The sequence below is a fragment of the Ricinus communis genome, chromosome 4 (assembly GCF_019578655.1).
Source record: "Ricinus communis isolate WT05 ecotype wild-type chromosome 4, ASM1957865v1, whole genome shotgun sequence".
Taxonomy (NCBI): Eukaryota; Viridiplantae; Streptophyta; class Magnoliopsida; order Malpighiales; family Euphorbiaceae; genus Ricinus; species Ricinus communis.
The window spans coordinates 30,079,002-30,092,337 of record NC_063259.1 but is presented as its reverse complement, the minus strand read 5'-3'; the positions used below and the strand labels follow the sequence as shown (position 1 = coordinate 30,092,337).

At 31.5% G+C, this 13,336-nt stretch overlaps 3 protein-coding genes across 3 annotated transcripts; 2 read left to right on the top strand and 1 right to left on the bottom strand.

The window, feature by feature from the left end:
* The first annotated feature begins 2,482 nt into the window (after positions 1-2,482).
* Positions 2,483-3,215, top strand: LOC8270029 (heat shock cognate 70 kDa protein). Its single transcript, XM_048373149.1, is given in 3 exon segments — positions 2,483-2,654; positions 2,657-2,863; positions 2,866-3,215. Coding segments are annotated over 3 exon segments (729 nt in total).
* A 3,420-nt stretch (positions 3,216-6,635) lies between these two features.
* Positions 6,636-9,029, top strand: LOC8270030 (pentatricopeptide repeat-containing protein At3g29230). The gene has a single exon (XM_015725747.3). It carries the CDS (start codon positions 6,900-6,902, stop codon positions 8,565-8,567), a length of 1,668 nt encoding a protein of 555 aa, XP_015581233.1. The 5' UTR covers positions 6,636-6,899; the 3' UTR covers positions 8,568-9,029.
* A 78-nt stretch (positions 9,030-9,107) lies between these two features.
* Positions 9,108-12,796, bottom strand: LOC8258258 (pre-mRNA cleavage factor Im 25 kDa subunit 2). The gene is made up of 7 exons (XM_002510756.4): positions 12,442-12,796; positions 12,034-12,079; positions 10,918-11,011; positions 10,705-10,778; positions 10,200-10,286; positions 9,974-10,084; positions 9,108-9,673 (listed from the first exon to the last, which is right to left on the bottom strand). The coding sequence occupies exons 1-7, from the start codon at positions 12,558-12,560 to the stop codon at positions 9,602-9,604; spliced, it is 603 nt and encodes a 200-aa protein (XP_002510802.1). The 5' UTR covers positions 12,561-12,796; the 3' UTR covers positions 9,108-9,601.
* Between the last annotated feature and the right edge of the window lie 540 nt (positions 12,797-13,336).

The following is a 13,336-nucleotide window of genomic DNA, read 5'->3' as shown; positions in this document are numbered from 1 at the left end:
AAAGAGAGAGGAAGCAATAAAGTTGCAATAATTCTTTTGAAAAGCCCGGTTCTCTCTGTCTTCGGGTTTTCATTCCTCAATCCATTATTTCGTTCTTTTATATACTCCCGCCTATATATATATATATATATATATATAAGAATTATAATAAAATTGAAATATGAAAAATGAATAATTAGTTTCGAGTTCTAACAATTTTGGCATATTCAAACTATTGAATCGGCATCCATTCTTTTATAAAAATGTAAAATTTGAAGTCAATTAAAATTTTATATAACTATATAAAAAATAAATCAGACTGTTGATAGTGATGGCGTCAAAAGTTTAAATTTATGAAGAAATTTGTTAAATATTCTCAGTACATATTAGTGGGACCAAATAAAAGCTAGTGACTAATAGAATATACCAAATACTTATTGTAATGTCTAATTAAAGCGGGGCAATTGTATAATTAATTGACTTTTCAAAACCTAATTAACGATGTGTTTTCTTTTGATAAATACCTTTGTGATCCATTGGACCATAAAACCAGTGCCAGCAGAAGTGGTCTATATCCTAAAGTATTCTCTTGCCAATTGCCCAACTTCTTCCTTCATCCCCATATAATTTATGATGATTAATTATGGAAAAATTTATTATTAGACTTTTGAATTTAATTCTTTTCAAAAAATCTTAATTTATTTTTTTATATTTTTATTTTTAGTTTTATTAAAAAATTATATTATATATTATGAGATTTTATTTATTCTATTAAATCTCTGTTTTGATTAAAAAATTATTAAATTTTTAGTATAAATATAAATAAAATAAAATAAAATAATTTAATGAAATTATATTAAATTAAAATTAGAATTAAAAATAAAAAATTAAATTAAATTTAAAAAATTTAAAAATATATTTTGAACGAGACTTTCATATCTCATATGTGCAATCGAAAACAAAATGTTACCTAATTGAGTGCTTTACTCTAATGTTAAAATGAATTTATTTTTAAAATTAATATTTTAAATTTAAAAAATTTATTGGAGTATTATTGTGATATTGTATATTTTTAATTTTTAGACAATTAATGAATATTTTCTTAATTAATTCTATACATCTTTTTATTAATTAGGTTAATAATAAATTAAAGTATAATTTTTGTTATTTATATAAATTAAAATCATATATACAAAAAATACCACTGATTAAATTTTAAAAATAAATAAAAAATATATATTTAATTAATTAATGATTAAATATTATATATAATTAATTAATTTAATAATTAATAATTTCTATAAATTATAGAAATTAAAATAAAATAAGTTTTTATAAATTTATATGTTAGAATACAGTTTAAAATCTTGTCGGGCTAAAAAAGAAGGGAATAAGAAGACATAAAAATCATGGTGGGACATGGGACAGGAAACACACATAATCAAAAGAATGGCTTTTGATGAGATGTACAATTTGCAATTATTTGTTAATCATTGTTAATAATTGGCTTTCTTTTCGTTGAATAGTTCTTGAAACTCTATTATTAAAAAATTCTACAATCATCATTTGACAGATTGTATTTCGCAATTAATAAGTTCTGAGCTGTTATTTAGTGCCGGTGACATAAAAATTCTATATAATTTATAAAATAAAAAATAAAATATTATTAGATTTTATATTTATATTGCATATTATCATTAAAAGAATAAGTTATTATTTTAATAATAAATTTTTTATTTAACAATTGTAGATTTAATAGTTTATTGTTTTTGATGGGCTCCTTTTCCAATTGATAAAGTTCAAAGTGTCTACATGGTTTCATATTGTTTATATAAAATGCAAAATCTTATTTCTCTTTGAAGAATAAAGGGTAGGAAAAGGAAAAAAAAGAAAGAAAAAGAACTCTTTGTTACCTATTTTATACGTTGGTACTTTATCTTTTGTTCTTTCAAGAAATGGGTAGCAAATGCGTTAGAAATTCTTTTTAAAATTCCACGTGCCCTAAATGGAAACAGTTGACATGAAGAAATGAGATTTTGGTGTGCATCATTTTGCCACCTAAACACCTACAGACGTTTACTTTTATATTTGGAGAGAACAATGAATCAGAGAAGGCCAACACTGCACAGCATGGGTTGTGGAAAGACACGACTGAAATCTTATTATGGATGTTTTACAAATGTTTTGTTCACCTAAACCGTTAAAGTCAATTACTATTTCAAAAAGAAACTTAGCCTATGAATCAAACAAAAGAAATGTGATGCCAATTCTTGCTGTTACTGCAGGATAAGATTCTTGCTCCCACAAACCTAATTATATTACAAAAGTAAATGGCTTAAATTATCCTAAATTTTGAACATTTTTTCCAAAAGATCCATTAGTTTCAGATTTTGCATATTAATTCCAAAAGATTTTGCTGATTCACCTCCCACCTCAGAACACATCGTTTCATCATAAAAATACTCAACTAACTAACCTTGACACTATCATCTTCTTCTTTTCTATGCCGAGCGACATAAAGCTTTGGCCTTTTAAGGTTATTGTTGGTCCTGATGATAAACCCATTATTGTCGTTACATACAAGGGTGAAGAGAAACAATTAGCTGCTCAGGATATTTCTTCTATGGTCTTAATTAAAATGTGCGACATTGCTGAGGCTTATCTTGGATTAACAGTGATACGATCGTTCTTGCTTATTTCAATGACTCTCAGCGTCAAGCGACCAAGGATCCTGGGGTTATTGCCGGCCTTAACGTTATGTGTATTATTAATGAGCCAATTGCTTATGGTCTTGATAAGAAGACAAGCAGCGACGGTGAGAAGAATGTATTAATCTTTGATTTGGGCGGTGGTACATTCGATGTCTCATTGCTTACTATCGAAGAGGGTTCAAGGCCACAACTGGTGATACGCATCTTGGTGGTGAGGATTTTGATAACAGAATGGTTAATCACTTTGTCCAAGAGTTTAAGAGGAAGCACAAGAAGGATATCTCTGAAAAACCTAGAGCTCTTAAGCGATCGTGAACTGCATGTGAAAGGGCTAAAAGGACTCTCTCAATTACTGCTCAGACAACCATTGAGATTGATTCTTGGTACGAGGGTTTAGATTCTTATACAACCATTACCCGTTCTAGATTCGAGGAGCTTAACATGGATCTCTTCAAGAAATGCATGGAGCCTGTTCTTGAATTGACAGAAGAAGAAGAAGAAGAAAGAAATAGGAGAAGACAATAATGTTTAAGAGATGGGTTCGTTAGTTTAGGGTTTTCTTTTTATGATGAAACGGTGTGCTTTGAGGTGAGAGATAAATCAGTAAGTGAGGGAAGTTGACTGCTATGGTGCACATATGCAAAAACAACTCTCTCTTTCATCGGAATAATACTAATTTAGAAAACAAAGTCTGAGTTAAAATATGAAACTATTAGATATTTAAAAAAAAAAACACCAAATTTAGGGTTCTTTTGGGTTATTAGGCCAAAAAGAAATATGTAACCAAGAAATTTTGTAGCATCATTAAGACATGCTTTAGCTTAAGGTCACTAATCCTTCAACTGTTAATTTATTTAATTACTAAGGTTATTTTATCATGTAGTAGGAAAAGCAACAGTGAAATTAATGATCTCAAAATATTCAATAAGATGTCATAGAAGAAAAACAAACTTAAAAGGAGAATATATATTCGATCTATATATTTCTTATATTCCTTCCTTTTCACTTGAATATTAAACAGATTGAAGTAGAATATGGCGATTATGTCAATTACTTAATTCATAATTTCATACTACATTACTTCCAAAAATATGACTTGAGAACATTAATTGTTTTGTTTAACAAGACTCGTATCTAAAGGACTTCCTGATTAGGAATACTTCAATATAACATAGGAAGAGATTAAGAGTTAATTAAAATTCGGATATTATGCTCCTAACCCTTTAAGATTAGGTGTAATATTGCAAAATAAAGGTAATTTATGTTATGTAATACTTTACTAATATATATGCACAAGAGCAGTGCTATGATTGATTTACACTAAACATTTCATAAATATAATAACTACTTTAGAAGACAGTTGAAAAGACTAACAAGAAGAATCATTAATTCATTATTTTTTTTATGATGAAACATTTTCCAAAAGAAAAATTTCGGTCAATAAAGTTATAAAATCCTTAATTGATAATTGTAATTAGAGATATCTATTGATTTTATGTTGTTTTGCCATAGCAAAATAATGATCATATTTAGGTTCTAAATCCACCGCCCATATCGTCAATTATCTTGAAAACAAAAACTCATTTTTCTTTTATTTTCTTTCTTAAAATTGATGTAAATTAAATGTTTGAAACCATCAAGCTACTTCCTACTTGAGCTTAAACTACAAGTCAATAACTGGAAAACCAATCAAGTTTCATGTTAAACCTGTTTAATATATACGGTTGCCCAATAGTATACATTTCATATTGCATCTTTATTTGCTATAGAAAATTCCTCAATTGTGTGTGTGTGTGTGTGATCATAAAGAACTCTTTCTGATTATTACTTAATTCATTTTTACTTCGACTAACATTTTTGTAATTGATACTTTCTTTTCTCCAGGAATTGAACCCATCTATGTATCCATAATTGTCTTAATTTTTTCTTCAAAAAGTTATATGGTATGAATTTATTCTAATGCATAGTTCTTCCATAGAATCTGTCTTGAAATAATAAAACCTTGGACTTTGTTATGCATCTTGAAATAATATTCCTTTAGTTTGATGCAAGTTCTCCTTTGCTAGCCGATTGTCTTCTATTGAAAACTTTCTACATGCTTCCCTTTCAGAAGACACGACTTGCTTATAAAGTACTTCTGATAAAGATCTTTACTGTTGTCTTTATTCCAACATTTATTTGAATCACTAAAAAATTAAAACTTAGTTAGAAATAATTAAGATTTATGAAAAAGGACAATGGGATTAATATTGAGAGTGACGGTTCACTAAAAAAATGCTTAGCCCAAGCCGTCTGCTAAATGGGATGGTGCTAAGTGTTAAGAGATTACTTGACCTTGAGTTGCTTACAGCCAAGTGATAATTGTACTATAAATCTTCTCATTAAGAAATTAAAACAGTGACACTATAAATTAAATCATTGCTATTCTCTTTGTTAATTACTAAAGAAGAAACAAAGACCTCTCAAAATAGACATACTCAAATAAAATATATTGATCAAATAGAGTATTGGTAGATTACAAAACAGAAGTAGGTAATAACCCTAATCAATCATGGTACCAATTCTATAAAGCATGCTGTATTATGTGATGTTGATGATGCAAATTATTTATGTCAGTCCACTTCATTGTCTCACAACACATATTTAATGAGTAAAATAACCATGCGGTTGCATTGGATGCTTTGATCTGTACATTTTCTTTTTGTCCAACTTTTAAATCAAATTATTATACTTAAATTACGAATTGAAATACTCTAAAATCCATCAGTGGTCAATGAATAAATGAGATTCTTTTTAAGTGCAATAATCATACGTTTACAAGTACACAAGAGTTTGGAATGTCAATGTCTATTTTATAAAGCAACTTTACATGTGGTCGTATCCGATAGTAATGCATTTCTTTTCAAAAAAAGGTATTTATACTATACAGACAACCCATTTACGTATACATCAAAGGCATCGTATTGAATTGTATGTGATTAACATCGGACAAGAATAAGACTTGTATTTTTTTTGTGGTTTGGACTGGAGGACTCTTTTACAAGAATCTATGGTCTGACTTGTTGTATAAGCACTACGCTGTATATCATGTCGTCAACAATCAAAAATAATTTGTCTAGTTAAATGGTTCAGTAATCCAAAGCAAGGAGCCTTCTTCTAATTCCAGACTGATGTCATTGTTGCTAAACTGAACACAAGTCATGCTATTGATTTGTAAGATTTACGATAAAGATGTTTTAAGGGTACATATATTTTGCATTAGTGATTTACGGCATTCGAAGGTGATTTCTTGGCCTTGAAACTAAGCCGTCCGTCCTCTCTAACACCAGGAGTCTCCCACAACATCAATGTCTATTATAGTAGAATTTTACTCTGATTCACCTCTCTTCAAGGTGTAAAAAGTGGACCTCCAATTATGATTATGAAGGTCCATGCATCGATTCAGGAAGTGCCTTTTTCTACCAACATGGATATGGATGGAGTTGAAATGCTAAATCCCCTAAACTGAGATTTTATATCACTAAAGAATAAAAAAATATAAATAATTTATAAGAATTAAAATTTAACCAATCAAATGACTAGTTTTAATCATTTTAATTTTAATTGAATTGAAATTCAATTTTATCAGTATACTCATTCATTTAATTATATTATTTATTATATAAAGTATATATAATATGTTCTTAAATCATATTCTTTCTTTATTATTGAGAACATATATAAGTTTTTTTTTAATTAAAAAAAAAATAAAGTGGCTTATTTTAGAATCGTTTTCTTTTTTTATTTATTTCTCTCTTTTACTTTAATAATAAAAAAAATTAAAAAGTAAAATAGAAATTATATTAAAATATATATATATTTCAATACAAGTTAAAATAATTTTTATTATTATTTATAATTTAATAGAAAAACGTATAATTCATTCCATTAAAGAAAAGCATCAGACGACAGCATTGAGCAGAGGGTGGTAGGGGGAGATACACTCCAACTAAAAGGACACATATTCCTTCTAGCCAGTTTGGCCACCCAATCTGCAGAACTATTAGACACATATTCCTTAAGCTTATGTGACCAGCCTTTAGTTCTCTTTTCCCTAATCATAAACAAAGGGATATTCATCCAGGAATCATATTGTCTACAATAATTCTCAATTTCCCGCTTTCAGTTGAACATTAAAAATCCAAATATCCGTTATTATACCTGTCACATATGCCTTGTAACTTCCAAGAAAAGATCTCACATATATTGCCAAAATGCACATTCCAGCATCTGAAACAAATCCATGCCTTTATCATCGCAGCTTCTCTCACCCATAACATCCAAATCTTTTCTAAGTTTCTTCGCCGAAGCACCGAATTTGGCTCCATGGATTATTCACATCTCATCTTCTCCCAAATGGGTCATGATTATTTCATCACAGAAATCATGCTTTGGAATATCATGATTAGAGGGTACGCATTCAATGGTCCTTTTGAGAGAGCTATATCAATGTTCGATGAAATACCTCAGAGAGGGTTAAAACCTCATAACTACACGTACCCATATGTGTTAAATTCCTGTTGTGAAATGGGAATATATGAAAAAGGAAAGAGAGTGCATTGCCAGATTATCAAGTCTGGATTTGAATCCAATTTCGCAGTTGGTCATTCCCTTTTTAACATGTATATAAAAATGCCGGCTTTTACTGACACAGTTTTCGCTGATAATTACGAGATGATTGATGCCCGCAAGATTTTCGATAATATGTGCGTGAGGCCAGTGGAAGTATGGAACAAAATGGTATCCCAGTACGTGAGCTTTGGGAATGTCAGGTCTGCGAGAGAATTGTTTGAAGCTATGCCAGAAAGAGATGTTGTTTCTTGGAATTCTATGATCTCAGGTTATGTCAAAGTTGGAGAAGTGAAAAATGCAAGAGAATTGTTTGAGTGGATGCCGGAGAAGAACGTTATTTCATGGACTTTGATGATTGTATTATATGGAGATACAGGCGATTTTGAAACAGCAAGAAGGTTTCTAGAGAAAATGCCACACAGGAATGTGGTTTCGTGGAATTCGATGATTTCGAGCTACACTAAATTTGGAAAATTTATAGAAGCACTGGATCTTTTTGTCCAAATGCAATCAGAAGGTGTGATTCCAGATGGGTATACTTTTGTTTCTGTGTTGTCAGCTTGCTCGAACTTAGGTAATCTAGAGTATGGAAAATACATACACTATTTAATTGGAAAATTTTCTCAATTGGAAGTCATGGTAGGGACTGCCCTCATAGAAATGTATGCGCATTGTGGAGATGTTAATAGAAGTTTTGCTGTTTTTATCAAGATACCTAATAAGGATGTCTTTTGTTGGAATGTTATGATTAAATCTTTAGCTATCAATGGGAGAACTGAAGATGCAATCAAGATTTTCTATTTGATGCAGAAGTTGGGATTGAAGCTAAATGACTTCACATTTACTAGTGCATTATTTGCTTGTAGCCATGGCGGCTTGCTGGAAGAAGGTCGTCGAATTTTCTATAGTATGGACAAAGACTACAAGATTAGTTCTAAGCTTGAACATTTTGGTTGTTTAATCGACTTGCTTAGCCGGAATGGTAAGGTTGAAGAAGCACTGCTCCTGGTGAACAAAATGCCCATGAAACCTGATATTGCTATTTGGGGAGCTTTGCTTGGGGGTTGCAGCATAAGAAACGACTCGAATCTGGCAGAAAAGGCAATAAAGAGGGTTGGTGATTTGGAAACAGCAGAATCGGGAGTTTATGTGCTCTTGTCGAATATTTATGCCTCAATGGGTAGATGGACAGAAGCTCTAGGCGCACGAGGAAAGATGGAAAAGAAGAAGATAAGGAAGGAGGCGGGAAGCAGTATTGTTTTCTAGGAGGATCATGCCTCGCAGAGCTTTGGAGCTCACAACTCGAAACAGAATGCCAGGAAATTAAAGATGGAAAGGCGGCTGTCCATCCGTGCAAAATGTAGCCAACTTTCAGGATATAGTCTCGAAGATTGTCCTATCCTTCTCTTAATTTTACATCATTTTGATTCTAAGAAACATAAAGTCAGGAGAAATAAAAGATGAAAGGAACCCTTGCATAGAAAACAACAAATGTCTTCTGTCTTAAAAGAGATGCATTTAGTATTGCCCAACTGTTAACAAAAGCAAGGCTTCCATCCACATGGACTAATATCATGAGAGAGCATCATGAGAAATCATTATCCTGAGTCCCTGCTGCAAAAACAAAGTACTTGACCCAAAAGAGATCATAGGTATTCTTCCTTGACATGATGCATTTTGTAGCCTTTACAACAAAACATATATTTCCATTTACTACTTTTACTTTCACTTAACCAGCCTACTTGCTGTAGGATAACAGTCTTCTTACCAGCTAAGGAATGCATACTCTCATTATTGTAAACACAATTGCACACACCAAAGTTTGATATTTCCAAATGGATAAGATAACAAATTCAGTAGACATAACAAGCCTCAATTTTTTTTTTCACTACACATACAATTTCAGCATTACCCATTCGACAAGGATATTTCTGCCAGGAAAAGCAAGCAGATAGCATGCGAACATTCTTACACTAGAACACTAAGTTGCAACCATGTAAACCCTAAAAAAAATTGCGAGGCACAGATCTCATGAACAAGGAACCTAAACTAATACAAAGACTCCATGTAGTAGAAGTTGAGTACCATCCACTGTAAGGAGATGGAGCATGTCACAATCATCGACAACTTTGAATACCTAGTCAACCAACTTAAAAAGGTATGTTAAGAAGTATCAGCTTAAAAATTCTGTTATGAAGTACTACCAGGGTATAAACTCTCCTATCCATGCTATATTCTCTGCAGCCTCTTGAAATCCAGGTACTACACTAAAGCTGTAAGCTCTTCAAAACAGGCTAAATTCATGTAGTAATCATGTTGAACTGGAATCTGGAAAGCTGTTGAGGAATAGTTGATATAACTGGCCCATATCTCTGCAACCAAGTAAAAATAATTTTAATACAATATTACAAATAAACATCACCATGTTTCTAAAAAAAAAGAGACAAGCACTGAGATCAGTTTCCATAAGTAACAAAGAATCCCATGCAATGGTTTGCACATGCTGAATCTTTGCAGTGCATCCACCACTTCCCATTCACTTGGCTTGGAATATATTGAATTCTTAATTGATAGAGTATTCAAAGCAAATCCAGAATTTAAAACCTCAAAATATCTCAAATAGTCAAACAGCAATCAATTTTCAACTAGAAAATAATCCTTCATGACCATACCTGCACATTATCATAGAGTTCAAACAATGGGACAGCAAGAAGCTTCAAATTTTTGGGTACTGCAAAATACTCTCTTTCAGACAAGTGAACAAGGAAAAGCTTCTTGCACTCCTGTGTTATGGAGAATTGGGATTGGATGAGTATAAACCATATAACAAATAGTATGGAAAAAAGAACAATACACCCAAATAAGACAGCAACATGAGACTATTCAATATTTTACAACCTTTGGCTTTGTAATGTGGGGAGGACAATATGGATACATGATGGTTTCAAAGTTTGGCCTCCACCAGATGGCCACACACTCACCAATCTGCAAGAAGAGACCAAAAGAAAAAACACACATCAGAAAAATGATATTCAAAATCCCAATTAAACTAATGAGTTCACAGAAAGTAGAGAAACAGGCCGTCTCATAATTGTTCCAAGATATGCAGTTCCTAATACGAATCTGTATCCTCATGAAATGGGAAGAAAATGTGACTTATTGTGTACTGCAAAGCAATCGAAAACTGCTCATAAACCCACCAGGAATAGTTGGTATTTGGTAACAAGTCCTGTCATCACAAATGTGAATAATGCAGCAATATGCATACATTTTAGTCTAAATTTTTCTTTCTGATCTCATCCTCGATTGTGGAGATATTTTCATATATTTACCACTACATATATCACTTTCTAACTTCTTTGTTTTAAGTTCAAACTCAACTGAGCTAAAGAAGAAACTATACCTGCCAGTCTGGCACCAAAGCAGGTGAATTAGCACCAAGCTTGCTGGTCAGTTTTCTTTTCAATCCTTCAATTTCTGTCACAAATGCACGGTCCTTATAAGCAACATAGAATATCCGGAAATAGATGTAAGAAAGAACACATTCAACCAGTCTTAATGGAGCAAAGACAATATCACGGTAATAGAAAATAAATGGAGAGCAGTTAAGCAATACCATTCTCCCCTGGCTTTAGGCGCCCACCAGGCAGTTTGCAGAATGTGTTCCCTATTTGCAGGAGAAGTATATGGGGATGATTATGCTCCTGTACCTGCAACATACTAATAATGAACCAAGAGAGAGACAAGCTTCTGTAGTTTTATGTTGAAAATGTACCCTGGTACCTTTGCTTTTCTAAGTCCTCACACCCAAGAATGCTACAGATTTAGAAAAACAAAAAATGCACACAAACAGACAAAAAATTCTAACTGGGAAGCAGAGGCCTAGTTCCATGCCAAGCAATAGAACTACTAAAAAGAGTTCCTTCACATGCCCGTTACCTCTATTTAACAAGTGACAATGACAATGAGAAACTGTTTTTAGTGCATCACAGAATTTTGGATGTAAAAAATGTTTGGAAAGACAGTTTCTTACAAGAAAACCAGAAATTCTTTTTTTTTTTCTCTTAGAAGGTATGACAACATCTAATTGGAATTTTCAGCACCTTTCCAGGAAAAAGAAAAAAAAAAAAAAAAGAAAGAAAGAAAACCCAAGGAATTAATAAAAGATAGACTTATAATTCATGTCTTGCAATTTTATAATATAGATGAAAAAAAAAGTCCACAAAGACTGATGTTTGAATCCTTAAATCTTAATAATACAAATCTCTATGGATCTACTATATGTTCATGAGCACCAATTTGGAGATTTAGCACAAATATGTGTCCTGCTAGCATAATTTAAAATGCCCCACAAGCAAAAGATGAGCCCAGGCAAAGTAGCTATAATATTAACTTATACTAGTACTAAGAAACTTTAAAAGACTGCAGCTTTCCTTGCAAATACAAGTGGTATAACAAGAGCCACCGTATCCATAATCCAATTCATAATTGCCAGGAAAATGTAAATAAAAGAATTCTTGAGGACCTGGCCTTAATTGCCTTTATGTAAAGAAACATTGTTATTTATGATGGTACAAGATTCAAGACTTTTAAGTTAGTACAATGTTGAAGACTTGGATATAAAATATTGTGCACACTCTATAGTGAGTAGAATTGCAAGGCAAAATACTATTAAGTTCAATTTGCAATTAGTTAAAAACATAGATTTAAAGGGAAGCACACAAAAAAATACCAGCAAAATAGCTTCCACGCTTGTCCTCATCCCCTCCTTCATATAGCTGAAAAACAGAATCAACAGCAATAATCAAATTCCAAATACATTTATGCAGCAAATACCACAATTCTCACATTCACAATTTCTAGCAATGCATTAATTGTAGCATCGAAATCCCCGTTTCCATGTAAAATCTAGGGTTTCGAATCACTATTCAATTAGGAACCCAACTGCACCGATCATCTAAAGTTAGAGATGTATTTCATTATGTGATAAACCTAAGTGAAAATCGAAAGAAAGCGCAAAAGGACAATAATAGATATTTCATATACTGAACTTTCTCCAGAATCAATAAAGTACCGAGGTTTATCTAGGGTTTTCGATTATTCTGTTACCAAAACGAGAAAAAGAAAGAGATATGCTTACTTGACTTTCATGCGAGCGAGACGATCGGCGACGGAGGTATCTTTCTCCATTTTGGGCTCTTTGGTGCCAAATGTGTAGCTCGATAAAGGATACGTATTAACTACCGATGAGTTTACCATATTTTATGCTCTATGTCTCCGCCTCTAAATTAAGGATAAATTGAATTTTATCTACTCGGTTCCTCTATAGATTGAAGGTGAGTTGGCCTCCGTTTGTCTAGAATGTGCAGCCGGAGCTGCGAAGAAGAAAACAGGGAGGGAATAGCGAGCAACTGCGACTCTCGGGAGTGGGACTCAAATGAGCCCGATACTCGTATTTTGATCTTTGTTAATGTGACTGTGACTGCGAATGTCTCAGCAACTGCTTCTTTTATGACCGTTCGATCTAAATCACCAAAGGTCTGTGTTTGCATCTACGTTGATAAAAGCTATTTGTGCACCAACATCAAGACTATGATGGCCTTTTCTTTTTAATTATTATTATTTATTTATTCAGAAATCTAATTTCATGAGCCATATTATAAAAATAGACATAAAAACAATAATAATTTATTAAGTGCATATAAAAATTTGAATTCAGAACTTTTACATTAAAATTACTCCAAGGAAAAATATTATTATTACTCATAAACTTTTAGATATGCTTTTATAAATTTTTTGATGAATTTTAAAGTGTTGTAATTCATTATATGATTTAATTATTTTAAGATTTATTTATTTAATAAAAATTTATAAAAGTTTAAGTCAACTCCATGTAAAAGGTTTTAATATATATTTCTATATAAAAATTATTAATTTTATACACTAAATACTTTTTATATAAATTTGATCGAAATTTATAAATTTTATTAAATAAATATAAAAAATATTTTAAAAAATTAAATTATTATAAACAA

Bases quoted from the DNA above. Each gene is read 5' to 3' on its own strand.
- LOC8270030 (XM_015725747.3), top strand. From the start codon at position 6,900: ATGCCTTGTAACTTCCAAGAAAAGATCTCACATATATTGCCAAAATGC.
- LOC8258258 (XM_002510756.4), bottom strand. From the start codon at position 12,560: ATGGTAAACTCATCGGTAGTTAATACGTATCCTTTATCGAGCTACACA. The intron at 11,012-12,033 runs GTATTTTTTTGT...AGTATGTTGCAG, and splicing joins GCGTGGAAGCTATTTTGCTG to GTACAGGAGCATAATCATCC. The intron at 10,779-10,917 runs GTATTGCTTAAC...CATTTGTGACAG, and splicing joins CCTAAAGCCAGGGGAGAATG to AAATTGAAGGATTGAAAAGA.